At 42.1% G+C, this 17,796-nt stretch overlaps 1 protein-coding gene across 1 annotated transcript; it reads left to right on the top strand.

The window, feature by feature from the left end:
• The first annotated feature begins 16 nt into the window (after positions 1-16).
• Positions 17-17,387, top strand: tnfrsf21 (tumor necrosis factor receptor superfamily, member 21). Its single transcript, XM_008337246.3, has 5 exons — positions 17-130; positions 2,759-3,334; positions 10,882-11,147; positions 15,288-15,543; positions 16,126-17,387. Exons 1-5 carry the CDS (start codon positions 67-69, stop codon positions 16,353-16,355), a joined length of 1,392 nt encoding a protein of 463 aa, XP_008335468.1. The 5' UTR covers positions 17-66; the 3' UTR covers positions 16,356-17,387.
• The last annotated feature ends 409 nt before the right edge of the window (positions 17,388-17,796 follow it).

The raw sequence follows: 17,796 nt of genomic DNA, 5'->3' as shown, positions 1-17,796 counted from the left end.
CCCTCCTCCCTGACATCATCAACTACCGCTGCGACGCCCTTAGCAAAAGCCGCAAAGGTCGGGCTCATGCAGGAGGCTCAGCCTGATCCGTCTTCTTCATTGTCGCTAAAGAGAGGACCTGGACAGAAAGGTGAGAAACATGATCCTGTAATACAGGGGTGTTAAACTTAAAACTTTCATTGGTGGGACCACATTAGGCCCGGGGGCTGGATGTGACCCGTTCAGCTGTTTTAATCCGGCCCGCCAAACTTTTCCAAATGATATAATTAATTTATATTATCATTATACTTCTGCCTTTTCCCTGCAATACCCACAATTCCCCAATAGATGGCGTAGAAAATGACCCCCACGCTCAATTTTGGGACATTTATTATTCTATTACAAAGTTAAAATAAACTCAGTACGGACTCTATTATAGGGCAATTAAACACCTTTCAAGCTCTCACGGGCCCCATTTGGGCCACGGGCCTTGGGTTTGACACGTATGCTGTAATTCTTAGCAGACTAGAAAGTCATGTTTAGCACAAAAACTAAAGATAGAAATCCATTGGTAAAGCCATATATTCAAAATAGTGTCTGCGTTTCTGCACTACTGTCCCCCATAGTTGAGTACATCGGCTGAAGTACACTGTCTGGGACTATTTATGTCCCACGACCTTGAAGGCATTTTTGGATATCGAAAGTGCGATACAATATAACGGCGGTATAAAACCAACAGGAAAACATCAGTGATATGGTTCCCTGTAGAACCACAAAAAAAACTAAAATAAACAAAAATAAAACTAATAATAAATAAAAGCCTGTAACAAAAAATCCAAACTTGATAAAAAACATAAAAAGACATTTATAGTAGCCAATTAAAGTAGCCAAAAAGGTGGCTAATGTGAATGTATGCTAACGCGATGAACGCTAATGTATGCTAATGAATGCTGTTGTAAAAACAGATGCACCAATTTACAATTTACAAAAGTTTTTTTTTTTTTTCTAACCAAATAAAAGTGTAATTTCTAAGTTTCAGATCATGCTAATACATGCTAATATACAGCACATCCACGGCTTGTTCTGTGGAAGGCTGCGGTAGTCACAGCTCTCTCCCGTTAATCACACGCTCATTTCCCTGTGGGAAGACTCCAGACAAAGTGAAGGGTTCTCTGTTGGCACGGAAACAAAGTGGTGACTGCTCCCAACCTCAGGAATGCTACCATTTGTAGTCAGCAGGAGTTATGGGTTAATCTCTCTTTAAACGTGAATGTTCTTTTTTTACAAGTGTGGAAAAAATGTCACCCGCGTCTCCTCACTCTCCCTCGCCCTATGCATCACCACTCGTGTCTCAGTCGCCCTGCAGCTCCTTTCCTGGAATCCCCCATTCCCAGTATTCTACCCCCTCCACTAACACCTAGAATATTGACACTGGGGTTTGTGTTGGCGACCGTCGACGGCCCCCCTCCAGACTGACAGTTTAACCTTGTCGGTGAAGAAAAGGTGAAGTAAAATGGAGCTGTAGCATAAATCACAGCTGTTGTTGTCACCTGACTTTAACTAGTGGGGAACGGGGCTCCGTAAAGTTCGTTGGTTACAATTTTATGGATTTTGGAATTCCATTCGTTCAAGGTGATCATCAAGTATTTACAAAGTCGTTAGCTTAGCTTTGTGTGTTATAGGAATCTGTTTTAAACAACTCAGGCCAGTTTGACGTGTATTTTTTTTAAGGGTCAACTCAAAATAAAATGGACGGATGGATGGATGAATAGATAGATAGATAGATGGATGGATGGATGGATGGATGGACGGATGGATGGATGATGGATGGATGGATGGATGAATAGATAGATAGATAGATAGATAGATAGAAACTTTATTAATCTCTTGGTAATTCCCTTTGGGAAATTAGGGACGTAATGCATAATTCCACAAAACAACGACTTATTCAGTCAAAAGAACTAGATTAATGAAGTTTTGTTCACTTGTATGTGGGGTGGCAACTGGAAAGCTAGCATGGCCTGGCACACGCCATCAGAGGTCAGAGTGGCAGCTCTGAGATCGACGTCAAGTCAATCGAAGTGACCGATATTGACCGTACCGCCACATCCAAATTGATGCGCGCACACTGTTACGCAAACGAGTGCCCGCGTTTACTCCAATAAACATGACGCGTGTCGTCGGCGCATGTGGGTCACTACAGGGCAGTAGATCGTTCACAGTGGAGTCGGATGGCAGTGCCATTTAAAATATATGGTTAGAAAAAAAAACGAACAAAAATAATGGATGTCGGCGGAAATGTTTGGATTTCAGGACCTAGCCCTGCATGCGTTGTCTGTGACAGGCTATTAAGACACATCCCTGGGTGTTTGTGGCTGCGCTCTGTCATGCTGTGCGACAGCAGGGGACCTGACATTTCCGCACATCTGACTTCGTTCCTGCTGTCAAGCCAATAGACTCACACGAAAAGAGTGTCAGGCCGACAGCAGCGAACGGTCTGACATATTGTTTTGGTGAAACACAAGTCACGCCTCCAGCAGATTCAGCCGTGCACACCAACGAGCACTGATGTGTAAAGTTTCAATGTGAAACCTGTCTTGTTTCTGGACCATGTTGTGCAAATGGGTTTAAGTGTAGTGTGTAGGTGTTCAGTAACTACAGGGGGTCTTCAAGCTACAGCGTTTCATGGATACCTCTCGCAAACAAGTCTTGTTCCATCATTCCAACGTGTGGCGTTCAAAGTTCAAACTTTTCTCTCCATCTTTTTTTCCCCTCATAGGCGTCTATGGCCAGTCAGCAGCTATTCAAGTACAAAAAAGTCCAGTTGAGGAAATCCGTCCTTCAGATGGACTGCTCCTTAGCCTTCCTAGCACATTCCGTCCACCAAACCATGAACTCGTAAGAACTCAACTGCCCCCAGCTCTCGGGCTCCCGGTGAGTCGTGAGTATCAGCTGAGGCAGCCTTTCCCAGGGCCCAGCAGGCAAGGAGTGGAGGATGTGGACGGAGAAGGGGTCAGGGTTGGGACGGGGGTCAGCAAGATCGCCGAGCAGGGCAGCGGAAGCGGCAGGAGCAGCGTGTCGACGCACAACAGGTCGACTCGCAGAGGGTCCCCCAGGCCGAGCACTCACGACCGCTTCGACATCAACGAACACCTGCCCTGGATGATTGTACTGCTGCTCCTGCTCGTTCTGGTTGTAATTGTGGTGTGCAGCGTGAAGAGGAGCTCTCGGGTGCTGAAGAAGGGCCCGATGCAGGATCCCAGCAGCATAGTGGAGAAGGCTATTCAGAAGAAGCCGTCGACCCCGCAGAGGGCGCAGGTCAAAGAAAAGTGGATCTACTACTCCAACGGACAGGGTGAGTCTGATTTTTTTTGTGTGTTTTCTTGTTGCGTCATTCGTCTCCCAAAGACTTCGTAACCTGTCTGTTCTTCAAAACTTTTTCCACTCCATCAGTTTGCAGATAATGGCGATCGTACTAAACTTCGATCAAAATCATCGCTAGGTCTAGGCCGATATTAGCATAATTATGCAATACCGGTTAAAAATTGTTAGAGTTTTTACTTCCGATAAATAAAAACCGATGTTGGTAATGTGACCTAAAAATTGTTTTAAAGTGAAAGCACACCACTGCACACGAGGAAATGTCTGCCTTGAAACCAAATGGCTGCCGATATTGGTATCGGTTAATATCGAAATGATCGGAAATGAAGTGTTTGGACAATATCGGCATATCGGATATTGCCAAAAATTAATATCGCACATCCCCATTCATAACCCTTTGAGGTGAACAGCAACGTTGTACCACATTGGTTACTAGTATAACACACCGTAGCCTACCAGAAAAGTCATTGATCGCTAGCGGTATGAACTTCGTTAGCCCGTAAAAATCCATAAATTAGCCGCGTCATTGTTTAAGCCGCAGGGTACGGTATAACGTTTTGGAACAGTGGTTTCCCGTTAACACAGAGGCTCAACTGTTGCCAGATGATCGTTCGATATGGTCAGAGATTTCAGCTGATGTTGATGTTACAAATCTAGTTTAATATAACATTAATTTTCGCAAAGCGTCGAAGAGTCATCTCTGGTGTATTGGTATCGACAGTTTTTTTTTAATATGGACGTTAGGTCTCCCGCTAATTGGAACTCTGGTGGTTCTGTAATGAATGCATTCATTCCGTCTGTTCGTCTAATGACGACGCACTCTCTCTCGTGCATTCATTCCGTCTGTTCGTCTAATGCCGTTCAGCGTCCCACCCTGCCGTCGCTGTCCGAGACGACGCACTCTCTCGACTTTCTCTCGTTTCTCCAGTTTCATCCGTCCATTTTTACTCAGTCCTCTCCTCTATTGCTCACCTCCATCTTCTCTCGCTACACCTTTTTTTTCCCTCCAATATGTCTCCTTTGATTTCCCTCCTCCTCTGTATTTGCAACCCTCATCCACCCTACATGGATCGGTACTTTTTTTATGCACCTGAATCTCCGACGTAGTCTTTTTTTTCTTGAATTTCCTGGGCTCTTTTTCAACTTAAAGTGTAATATCCGTCGACTTATCTGTCCTGTGTGTTTGGACTGTGGCTCTCGACAAGGAGAGAACATTTCACCTCCCAACTGAGCTCTCAATTTCACAAACTCAGGGTACATCTTCTGTCCGACTTGCCACTTTGAAGCCTGCGTGTGAGAGTCTGTGTGTGTGCGTCTGTGTGTGTGTGTGCTGCGATAAGGCTTAGCCACCCACCGCTCTGTCTCTGCCTGCTCTCTCAGCGACTGACCACAGAGAACTGGAATAATCTGGTTTCAACTGCACCACCGTTGTTGTTCGGTTGGCAAGGCACATTAGTGGGTCAGTTGGGCAGCGAAAAGAAATTCAGAGGAAGAAGAAAAAGCCAAAAAAGAGAGACAGACACAGGATGAATGAACAAACTGTGAACCTAAAGAATTCCTGAAAAAAAAAAAAAAAGTTTGACTAAGTTTAGCCTAATTAAACTCCAGAAGATGCTGTAGCCTCTTAGTTTCCCATAACATTTTTAATAGACTTTTATCACTTTTATTCTGTACGTGTTCATGTACAGAATTTGGAAAGCTCTGTCAGAATATTTGTAAAAAAAAAATGAGATAAAATCTAGTCTCTAGAGCAGGGGTTTAAACATACGGCTCGTGGGCCAAAACTGGCCCACTAGGGCGTTCAATCCGGCCCGCTTGAAGAATTTTTAGTGGCAAAAATGCGCAAACAATTCCAGTCAGAGATGTTTTGTGGAATGATATTTCATATTAAATATGAATATTTTCTAATAAATTTGTGCTTATTTGCATGAAAACAATTGAGCTTATTTGCATGAAAACAAATGGGAAAAAAGGGGTTTTTGTTATTTTGAGGTAATTATGCCTTGACATCTAATCAGACTGTATGTGGCCCCTGAGCCAAAATGACATCTACGCTCCAGAGGAAGTTTTAGCGCAGCATACCCATGTGTATCCATTTATCTGCTGATCTACTGTATGTATACACGTACAACAAAAGCCGCTACTCTACATTGCTATTTAATATGTGGAACATAAAAGAAAAAGCTTCCTAATCCATCCAAGGTGCATGTCTGGCACCCACTGACGGTTGTAATGCCCCTTTACTAGGTGCAATAAAGGAAAAAAAGTTTAATGTCAAAGCACAGATTACACACGTACAGAACTTAACGTCTGAAAATTCAGCCAGGAAGTAGTGAAATCGGCTACTCCTTCACAGCAGGACCCAGCGGGGCCACAGGCCAGATCTTTATTACACGGCATCATTTGTGTATCTGTAATGAGGCGGTCTAATTAAACGAATGGGAATTACAACAACGTACGCTGCAGGCAACGATAACCTGACCCTGCTGCTCTGCCCACATTCGGTACTTAGCATCAGCATAATACCACGGCACCTGAACTTTTCATTTCTGTGAGCATGGCTAGGATCCCAAAAGCTCGCAAAGGAAATACCGTCCTCGAAACATTTCCAGATTATCCTCTAATTTAAAAAAAGTAAAGGGATATTACTAGATTCTTTTAGGATGAAGTAAATTAGCAAAACGCGGCCCGGTACCAAATGACCTACGGACCAGTACCAATCCCTGGGCCAGAGATTGGGCACCCTTGCAGTATATCAAACTAGCGCCTCAGTGAGTGTCACAACAAAAGGCTAATTGGGGACTCAGACAAAGACAGCAAGAACAGAGCAGCTTCCTTAAACGTGATGTAGAATAAAATTACGTTTTCATCGACAAGCCTTCCTAGCCTATGTGCTACGGTAAAACTACGTAAACAACAGGGCACTATTTTTCGTTTAAATGATGTTCGTTTTTCTGAGGTATTTATTTTAAAGTTAGGATGTTTTGAGTTATGAAACTGGATTTTAAATTCAAAACGTAGTTGATAGTTGCACCTCAAAAAGCTAATTATGCTACGCTACACATTGCCATATCTGAACATGGAGCTAAAACCAAAACCTGCAGTTAAGTTGAGTTTCCAGTCGGACCGTTGCAGGAAGCTAGAGACCTTCACACATTGTAGTAGTACTAGTACTAGCTTTAGCCGTCTAGCTACGTATGGAACGCTAAACTGAACGTCTACCTGCGACAGAGCACGGAGCATTTCAACGGTAACGCAGGTCGTGTTGCGTGTGGTCACGGGCCGTTTTAATCGACAACATATATTTGAAGAGCGAGACGCAGTTTGGAGGGGAAAACACATCTCGTTAAACATCCACACCGCTAATAACGGCAACCTCCGCTTCCAAGCCCAGCAGGGAACCACGTGTTAGAGTACACCGCGGCTGTGCAGTAACAGGGTGGACCGGGGTAACCTGCTCCCATGTGAGCCTGGGATTGATTGCAAGAACACAACTCGAGGGAAGCCGTCGTAAACAGTGATTGTCGTGATCGTAGAACATGGAGCTAAAACCAAAACCTGCAACATTTAGGTTGAGTTTCCAGTCGGACCGTTGCAGGAAGCTAGAGACCTTCACACATTGTAGTAGTACTAGTACTAGCTTTAGCCGTCTAGCTACGTATGGAACGCTAAACTGAACGTCTACCTGCGACAGAGCACGGAGCATTTCAACGGCAACGCAGGTCGTGTTGCGTGTGGTCACGGGCCGTTTTAATCGACAACATATATTTGAAGAGCGAGACGCAGTTTGGAGGGGAAAACACATCTCGTTAAACATCCACACCGCTAATAACGGCAACCTCCGCTTCCAAGCCCAGCAGGGAACCACGTGTTAGAGTACACCGCGGCTGTGCAGTAACAGGGTGGACCGGGGTAACCTGCTCCCATGTAAGCCTGGGATTGATTGCAAGAACACAACTCGAGGGAAGCCGTCGTAAACAGTGATTGTCGTGATCGTAAACGTACACATTTACAAAACACAGTGTTCCCAAATTACAGTGTTTATAATAAGTCATTAACGGTGTGGTATTTGTGAAGACGTTGCCACGCACGATACTGTACTCTGTGCAGCTAGCTAACTTGGCGCATAATGGTTTATTGTTGTGTATTTGCGAGAGAAAAAAAAAATGTTTGTACAAGTGTAGGGCACAAATTTCACAAATACACACAGGGGGTTCTGAGTTTACGATTTCCTTGACCGACAACGTTTTCCCGGTTACGTCGCCATCATCAACAAAAGAAAACGTTGTCATGCAGTGACGTACGCGGAAGACGTTTTTGTAAACAATTGCCCGTTGTCTGCTATACCTTGCATTGTGCTACATTCCTTGATGTTTTTATGTCCTGGATTATGACGTTAGCGCTGCGTTAGCGTAGGTGATTGACATAGATCAGGCATGGGCAAACTTTTTGACTCACGGGCCACAATTGGTCCTAAAATTGAACGGGGGGCGGGGGTCGGGTCAGGAGCAGATAGATGGAGCGTTCGTGTGAACTAAGATAAATGACATGTAAAAGTCATGCGTAAAGGCTAAAATGCTAAATTGCTTTTATCATTTTCTACGCCATCTATTGGGGAAACCTGGGTATTGCAGGTAAAAGTCAATAAAAAAGAATGATATAATTTGAAAAAGTATGGTGGGCCGGATTAAAAAGCTGAACGGGCCGCATCCGGCCCCCGGGCCTTAGTTTGCCTGACATTGGTACTTATGTAGAGTTTAGAGTCTAGAGTTACGGGGGTAACTAAGAAGGTATAAATAAAGCTTTGTTTTTTTCTATTATCTACAGATCACTAGATATAACCAATAAAGAAGCAAAGACAGGTAAACAACAACAAGTAAACATATTATAATACACATAGTAGTAAGAAGCCTGCGCAGTCATTTCCCGGCGAACAAGCACATCTGCAGGCTGACACACTGACTCCTCACGTGACTCACACTATATAGGTCATGGAAATGCGACTGGGTAGCGGCGTCAGCGAGGCGTGCCGTGCAGGAGGGATTTCTCCTCCGTCCCTGTGCATCACGACAAGCGAGGTGGATGAGAGTGGACGGCCCTAACAGCCCAGAAGGCTGGCACGTGAGGTCATGCTGCACGTCCCTCTGGGATTTCATCCGTGTTTCTCGGCCTTTGGGCGTAGGAAGGCTGTCACATGTTTTGATCGAAATCAGGCAAAACAAACCTACACACACAGTCAGTTCAGTTAATGTCTGTGGTTAAATGTAACGGTTAAATTGCAGTGCACGTTCACGCAGCAGTCACGTGCAAATGTATACATGCGCCGTCAGCCGACGTGTGCCTATATTTGTGCAAATGTCATTCACTGTAAGCCTGTCTGTGTGTCATAGGTCAGGGCGTAAATGTTTAATGCTGTCTTATATCCATTTGATCCATTTGATGCTGATCCTCTTTATGGATTATGGATTTAATGCATGTACGTTCATGTTGGTCAGCGATAGCCCATTTATATTAAATATGAATATATACCCTATATATATATATATGCATATATATATATATATTTATATATATATATATACATACATATATATATATGCATATATATATATATAAAGTATATCTACTGTATATATTCATCCATCCATCCATCATCAACCGCTTATCCGGGGCCAGGTTTATATATATATATATACCCTATATATATATATATACCCTATATATATATATATAAATATATATATATATAAAAATATATAAAAAATATATATATATATATACAGTATATATTAGCCAAAATTACAAAATAAATACATGCAAATTATATATATATATATGTGCATATATATATATGTATGCATATATATATATATAAATATATATATATATGTGCATATATATATATATATAATTTGCATGTATTCATTTTGTAATTTTGGCTAATATACACTGTATATATATATGTATACCACATACACATATACAAGACAATATTAGAATGTGTATTTGCTATTACACCTCAGTCTTAGGCAAGGCCATGCAGGTTTTTCAAATTCATTTTTGGAATTTGATTTCGGTTTTGCTGATTGACTTGTGTTCTCACACAGATGCAAGGACCAAAAGTCGTCACTTAAAAAAAAAAACCAAACATTTTGACCATCACCATTATTCATTTTGAGAAATCATGTCTGAGCCGTCCATGTCTGGGTCAGACCCTCAGGCATGTGGAGGCACTGAATCGTCAACCACACAAGGAGCCATTATTCTGCAGGACCATGCAGTGAGTCAGCGTTTCCGTGATAAGCTGAATCACTGTCCAGTCACACAGCCGTCAGGGTGAAGTGGAGCAGTGAGTGATCAGCCAATCATCTTCACATGGAATAAAAAAAAAAAATCCATCTGTGGCTTGAGAGATCTATTGAAGTGTAGATATGTCAGGGCGATTAGGCAAAGTGGGATTTTAAAAAGACAAAGAATGACTTGAAACCTTCCTCTAAGCTAGCGATTTCCCTTACTTCCATTTACAGTATACACATTCAGCTTTTAAATAATGGATGTAAAAAAAAACCCTGTCATTTCTGCTTGTTTATAATTTCCCCAGTTTGAAGTGAGGGATAGAAAATACACAGTACAGTACTGCATGGCAGTTTTCTGTACTATGTAACATGAGTTGTTGTGATAAATCATAAACAAGTGTTAGTCCATTTTTTTTCACTTTCAAAAGTCATCAAGCGGGCCAGATTGAACCCCCTAACGGACCGGGTTTGGCCCACGGGCCGCATGTTTGACACCCCTGCTATATGAGGTTGAATCCTCGTCCTCCATTACTGCCTTCAATAACTTTCTGGTGCCTTTCACAAACACTCGGTGTTGACCAATTTACTGTAGTACAAACACTGAACAAGTATGTGTTTACAGTATATATTTCCACTACTACCAATTAACAGTCGGACCTCTTTGTAGCCAGTGTACTAGCCAGTATGACATACTGTAAGATGAGTGTGTATTGCATCACTTCCTCCGCAGCACAGCAGGTGGGGCCTCGGTGAAATAAGAGACACCGCTTTGTCCACGGAGGCCCAGGTCCTGTCACATGACGTACTGCCCCAGGCATCACGCTACACTACGAGCTAGCACGTGTATTTGTGTCCACGCCATATACCCTTCAACTGGTTGCTACATTAGAAGTCTTTCTTTCCCGACATCCTGTCACGGATCGAATCAGTCATCCCTACAGACACAACGTTCTACAAGTCACGATTCAATATTGTCTTAGGAAATAAACGATTGTCTTCAATTGTAACGTAATAACATTCTGAGTCACAACACTCAAAATTCTTCTCTTTCAGTCCTGTGGCACTGAAAAGACCCCGCAGTTGTTTGTGACATGGTGCTAAAATGGGTTAAATTATAAGTCACCTATATGCTAATGCTATTAGCTGTGGAGTGATCCTGGTTTGTGTTACAGCTAATATCCAACGATGAGCCTCATCCCTGTTTTCTACCCTCCTTTCTACATAGGGGTGGACATCCTGAAGCTGGTTGCTGCTCACGTCGGAACCCTGTGGATTGACATCTATCAGCTGCTGGCTAATGCTACAGAGCGTGAGATAACGGCCTTCTCCAACGGCTACTCGTCCGATCACGAGCGGGCTTACGCGGCTCTGCAGCACTGGACCATACGGGACAGCGACGCCAACTTGGCCAAGTTGATAAATGCCCTGCACCGACAACGGCGCATCGACGTAGTGGAGAAGATACGCTGTGTCATGGAGGACAACCCGCAGGTAGGGAGGAGCGGTGTTGACCGCCTGGGCGATATGCATGACCGCAGGTAGGGAGGAGCGGTGTTGACCGTCTGGGCGAAATGCATGGCCGTGAGATTTTGCTAACGCTTTCTCAATAAATGTGTGAGACGTCTAGATGGATGGATGGATGGATGGATGGATGGATGGATGGATGGATGGATGGATGGAATTAATGGATGGATGGATGGGTCGATCGGTCGGTCAATCGATCGATCGATCGATCGATAGATCTTTATTAATCCCTTGGGAGTTCCCTTTGGGGGAGATGGCATCGTAACCACGAAACCCCGTAGGTCGAGGGTGTCGTAAACCGAGGACCTCTTGTAATCGTGATTATTTTTTTCTGTTTCCGATGACAATAAACGTTTTGGCTAAGTTACAGGATTAGATTTACATGAAACAACACCATTTTACCAGTGCACTGTAATCAAGGAACATGGTTCTTTTATAGGCGTATTTAACGCCACCTGCAGTCTGGGTAATAATGTGAGTTCTATGCTTTATGTAGACAAACATAGAATGCCGTCTTCTGGGCTCTAAACGTCGTATCTTCTCTTCTGTAATTTACTTCTACAGGAGCCAAGTTGTGTTTTTTAACTGCACTCCAGTTTCCCAAACACATACCTGACCCCGTGGTCTTTTCGGCTCCGAAACACATGGTTACAAGTTGCTTCATGTGTGCGGCCTAATGACTGTAATTTAGTAAATACCTCATATGTTTAGCCTCAGTCTTGAGATTGTGTTGTCTGGGGTTACAATTTCCTACAAGTGCACCCGCAAAAACAAAACCCACAACCACCAGGGGCGTGTTTGATCCCTCATCACCACCCGGTATAAACATGGCAGAGATCCAGATCTGAAAAGCCTGCGTTCTTATCAGCTGTCCCTGAACTAACCCTAATGAAAACTACAAAAGTATCGAAAATACAAACGTGAATAAGCCAATGTTGTGCTGCATTACTTGGTAAATTTGGGATGTTATGAAATAAATAGTGAGATTTTTTTTTTATTTTAACGAAGACATGCATCCGTCAAAGTCTAAAGTTTAATGAAGACATGCATCCGTCAAAGTACTCTTCTAACTCTAATAAAGTTGTTGTGAATGTCACCTTGAGGAGACGGGGTCTGTGCTACACAGTCAACATCTTGTTCAAGTTTCAGCCAGTCGCAATTTTGGCCTTTCATCACAGTTTAATCACCAGCAGATGATCTCCAGTAATTTGTCGGTCCGACTGTTGTTAAAGATAAGATGACAGAACTAATGAAGAAACAATACGGAAAGGACAAAATCAAGGTCAGCCGGAAAGAGAGGTTTTAGTTTGAGCTCAGTAAATATTTACTGTATACTGTAAATCAGTATTACTGAGGCTGCCCAATAATAACAATCTGCTACATCAATGTTACCCAAACGTTTTTTTCTGGGTACCCGTATTTTAAAAGTCACAAACCTTCGCGACCCAAGTCAATAGACATTATTCATAAACCCCTGGGAAACATGAGGCAAGACAACCCCCCCAAAAAGATTTTGCAACCCACCTGGGGGTCGCGACCCAGTCTTTGGGAAACAATGTGTTACATGATACATTGATTTCTCAATAATGTACATCTCATATCTAAGAAAAATCTATATATGTTTCAATTTACTACTGTGAAACATGAGCCTGTTTAGTTGAACTTGCAGGAATTGAAGAAAGACAGATCTTCAACAGCTTCGAGTCTCTCTATTTTTTAGCGTTTACCAGTCATGTGCCATCAAATTATCCAGTTAAGTATGACTGGGGTAATGGGCGTATGTTTTGGTACGGTGGTGGTATCTGGAGAAGAGCATCTCCCAATCAGCCATTGTGTACGCTGAACAATAATCATAATGCTAACTCAGTTCCGATTCAGATCGATTCCATTTGACCAACTTTTAGAAAAAGACAACAAAAAGCAAACATAAGGCACGCCCAGCCTTAAAAAGGTCAGTGTCTTTAGCGCTTTTTTTTTTTTAACCTTTATTCAGATAGCTATCGCAATAAGACAGGCTCATTGGAGGCATGTGGTTGCTGCTGTTATATTAGACCCACTATTACAGAAAGAGTGAAAATAAAATCTCCACTCTATCATTATGTTTCTTACTGAAACAACAGAGGGGTCGGGTGTCTGGATCGCGTTTCTATTTTTATGTCAGCGGCTGTTGTGTTGGTGTCGAATAGAAGAGCAACCGTGGTGTTTCCCTCAGTGCTCACTCTCTGTTTGCTCACTGTGGACCCTGTGCCTGGTGTACCAATAGGACCTGGTGTTGCAGTATACGTAGGGGGCGCTTGTTAGCTCGTGAAATATATCCCTCAATATTGTTATCACAGTATTTGTTTTGGTACCAAAATGTCCAACATTCTGGTTTCGAAGAACGTAATACGAGTCATTGATTTCCCCGGTCTAACATATTGAAACTCGTGATGTAACAAATCGCAAAAATTACCCTGAGCTGTAAAAAAAATAGACAATTTAGTCAGGGTTCACCCTAGATATTTAGCCCTGACTAGTAACACAAAAGTTAAGTACTTTGGATATATTTTTTAATTAAAAAAATATATATATATATGTATGTTGTGCCAGAAATATATACATACATATATACATACATATATACAACTTATTTGAAAAAACATGTATAAATGTGTGTATATATGTATATATATTTTATATATGTATACATATATGTATATATATATGCATACAATGATCTAATCTTCATATAACTATATATGTACATATTGTTATATGAAGATTAGTTGTGATTAATTAGGATCACGATTAATCGTGATTATTCGACAGCTAACCTGTGATCAGTCCAATCAAAGCTGTTCGCTTACTGCCCTAGTTATTTTACCAAAGCTTTTTCTTCGTAAAGACTTCGGTCCCCGGCTCTCGTAAAGCTGAAAAGCGTGGACGGACACTCAAGGCGGTCATTTAGCAGCTGTTCAATTTCTTTGTGTTTTATTTGACACTGCGCATCTGCTCGCTTCATTTTCCTCCGTGCCTTCATGTAGTTAATGGATTAATCAAAGTGAGCAAGTGGTGTAAAACCTTCTCTGTCACAATGAGACATGAGAAATGTGCCGGCCTACGGTAATTGAGTGGTTATGGTTAAAGTCCCATTAGCTTGTCTCAGACAATCATACACTGAGAAAATAAAGTGAATCCACATCCGTTAATTTGTCCTCATTTCCTCACTGATTGTATGAAAGGATTTTTGAGTTGTGGACGTGTCGGACCAGCGTATGTCTGTTTGTGTTTATAATGATGTATACTGTACGGCTGGAGGTGCCAGGAGATTCTTTGCCGTATCTTTTTTTTTCTTCTAGTTAATCAGTCCATCTGCCCTTCACACTACAGTGGTCTGCCAACATATGAGACTGCGTTCATTTTGCTTCCGTCCAGCTTAATCATTAGGCAGATGACTGACTGTTTCACCAACCACGTGTCCAGATTCATGGCACTTTGACAGCTCGGAAGTGAACCTTGAATTATTGATATTAAAAAAGCTTTGTGGGAGTTTTTAATAGGGACTAATAACTTTAGTTGTCTGTCAGGATATTTAAAAAATATAGTTAGTATTTCCACTTCTATGTGTATGTTCCATCTTTGTATTATATTAACCAGTCATTGCAATCAATTACTATCAGCAGCTAGCAATGTTTTCCGGGCAAACATTCCAGGCATATGTATTTTTATATATTTTATTATGTATTTTTAATATATTTTATATATATAACTGTATTTTTATTTTTACCCAGAGTTTTTGTGTTAGCAAACGTAAAATAGATACTATAAAGCTAAAACATCGTGTGGAAACCAAAACTTCGTTACTTGAGTGTTTTAGTATGTTAACAGCAAACCCGATCACTTGTGGCTATGCTAGTTGTCTTATTGTTACTAAAACACACAGTCCATTATAAGCATGGGGAGACCTAAAAAGTCACACGCGGTTTAAAAAGTCCTGCCACCCCATCTAGTGGTTCAAATCTGCAATTGCAGTGAAAACATAACTTTACTAAACATGTTGAAGGTATTGTTTCTCTTTACTCCGTGTCGTTAGCGTTTTTTTAAATTTTCAAATCTTTTTGTCCTCAGTTTGACCTCAGCCAGCTCATGACGTCTTCGAGTGTGACCCATAGTCCCGTCCACAAGAGCCTGGAGTCTCCCAGCAGTGTGGGCAGTGGCAGTAACACCAGCAACAACAGTGGTGCCTGCGTTGTGGGTGTGGAGCAGTCACCCGTGGACCGCGTTAAAGGCTTCTTCCCCGATGAGTCGGAGCCTCTTTTACGCTGTGACTCCACCTCGAGCAAAGACTCCGCCCTCAGCCGGAACGGCTCCTTTATAACCAAAGGTGAGAGGCAGGGGTGTCGAACTCATTTTGGTGTATGGGCTGCATACAACCTAATTAGATGTCAAATGGGCCAGACCAGTACATAACATAATCCTAACAAAATTACCTATGAATAACAAAAAGTTTTGGTTTTTTTTTCAAAATTACCTATGAATAACAAAAAGTTTTGTTTTTTTTTCAATTCAAATTCATTAAGCGGACCAGATTGAACCCTCAAGCGGGCCCGTTTTGGCCTGCGGGCCCTATGTTTGATACCCTGGGTTTAGTAAAAATGCTTTTGAAACCAATTACCATCTGTATTGGTATATCCTTGGTTCCCCTAGGGCAGTGGTCACCAAACTTTGGTGAACTCTGGCGCCCCCTTTTGGTAGATAGGAATATTGTCAAGTCCGCTGACACAACTCCACACATTGACACACATTGACAGCTATTGATGCATAATTCTGGTGAACTACTCTAAATAATTGCACTAACCCCATGCCCCCTGCAGGGGGATCTAACCCCAACCATTGTGCAAGGACACACTTACAAAGAGCTTCTCCCTGATTTACAACCGTTTCTCATCATTGTCCTTCTCTTTAGAGAAAAAAGACACTGTGCTCCGGCAGGTGCGCCTTGACCCTTGTGACCTGCAGCCCATTTTCGACGACATGCTCCACATCCTGAACCCCGAGGAGCTCCATCTGATCGAGGAGATCCCAGCTGCCGAGGACAAGCTGGATCGTCTTTTCGAGATCGCCGGCGTGAAGAGTCAGGAGGCCAGTCAGACACTGCTGGACTCGGTCTACTGCCACCTCCCTGATCTGTTATAGTAAACAGAACGGGACCGAACTTTGACCTGGCAGCAGATGGAATTCCACACACTGACTCTCGTCGCGGACTTTTCCGACTTCTTTACTAAAATCGAACGTGTCTTCATCTTCCATTGGTCCTCTTCTGTGGAGTCCACTCCCGCAAACTTCCATTCTCTGTGGAAACACCGGGTTAACGATCACCTTAGTACACGCACATCTTTCACCGCGCTCACGGTCCACACACGCAGCCATGCTTTAAAGGTGCTTCTACGTGAGTATCACTTCCTGTAAAAACTTCATGTGAGAAGAAAATGTAAACGCAGCAAAGATCAAGACTGGCACTTTCTCACTCATACCCGAACAAAATTTCATTTAAGTTGCGTCAAACTGTACCACAAAACACGTACAGTGTGATTCAAGATCACATTGGTAAAAAAACGTGGGTTTAGGGTTTTTGTTCCCAGGTGTGAAGTGATCCATAAAACATGTGCCTGAAATGTTCTTACCTCTAAGCTGTTTTGTTCTTCCTGTTGTAGTTTTTTGTTTGTTTGTTTGTTTATCAACAGTTAATACCTGGGGTTTTTTTTTTTTTAATATACCTTGACATTAGTCTACCAAACCAACAGGTGGCAGCATTGCAAAAGAATATTGACGAACATCGGTCTATACAGTAGCAGAAAACATGATCTGACACGACAAAAGATATATTCCTATATTTGATCAGTTTAATATATAAATATATATATAATTTTGTTTTTTAATTCTGGGTGCACGGTGCATGAAACGCTGTTAGTCTGTCTTTCTGCACAGTTCTCAGGTTTTTTTTTGTTTTTTTTGGTCAGATTTCTGTTGTTACACACCTTTACTATCTACGGAGTGATCTCCATTCGCTTAAGTACTACATTTTTGTCGCGCCGACCTAAAGAGCAGCATGTAGATAATAATAAACTGTCACACTGATGCACTGATGTTTTCTAACAAACAGGCAGACATTATTTGTTTTATTCTTGACTTTCTGTTATAGCATTTTTCACATATATTCTCATTATCTTACTGTAGCACCTCCTTTTGATTATTAGATTTTTTTTAACTTTTTTTATTTTTTACATGTTTCTGTGGGCATTCAAATGTATTCTCCCTGCTTGGCTTCACAAAATAACCTCACTGGGATGGAATATATGCACACACTGTAACTCTACTTGAAATCTACTCGTGGTACTTAACTTTAATCGTGGGCAAAAAAGGGAAGTACTCGACTTTCGTCAATGTTTGACATTGTTAAAATGAGAGTCGAGTCAAGTTTTTTTTTTTCCAGTTGGACAGTTGTGACGGATCCTGACGTGAAGGGAAGTAACCTCGGACCCCAGGATTACTTTGTAGTATTCCAGACTGAATGAAGGAAATCGAAGCCAGTGTTACTGGACACGATGGGACGTCAACGTTGTCTCTCCACTGTGCT

This window comes from Cynoglossus semilaevis, unplaced genomic scaffold (genome assembly GCF_000523025.1).
Source record: "Cynoglossus semilaevis isolate Cse_v1.0 unplaced genomic scaffold, Cse_v1.0 scaffold476, whole genome shotgun sequence".
NCBI lineage: Eukaryota > Metazoa > Chordata > Actinopteri > Pleuronectiformes > Cynoglossidae > Cynoglossus > Cynoglossus semilaevis.
This window is presented reverse-complemented; position numbering and strand designations above follow the sequence as displayed.

Bases quoted from the DNA above. Each gene is read 5' to 3' on its own strand.
- tnfrsf21 (XM_008337246.3), top strand. From the start codon at position 67: ATGCAGGAGGCTCAGCCTGATCCGTCTTCTTCATTGTCGCTAAAGAGA. The intron at 11,148-15,287 runs GTAGGGAGGAGC...TTTTGTCCTCAG, and splicing joins TCATGGAGGACAACCCGCAG to TTTGACCTCAGCCAGCTCAT. The intron at 15,544-16,125 runs GTGAGAGGCAGG...CCTTCTCTTTAG, and splicing joins CGGCTCCTTTATAACCAAAG to AGAAAAAAGACACTGTGCTC.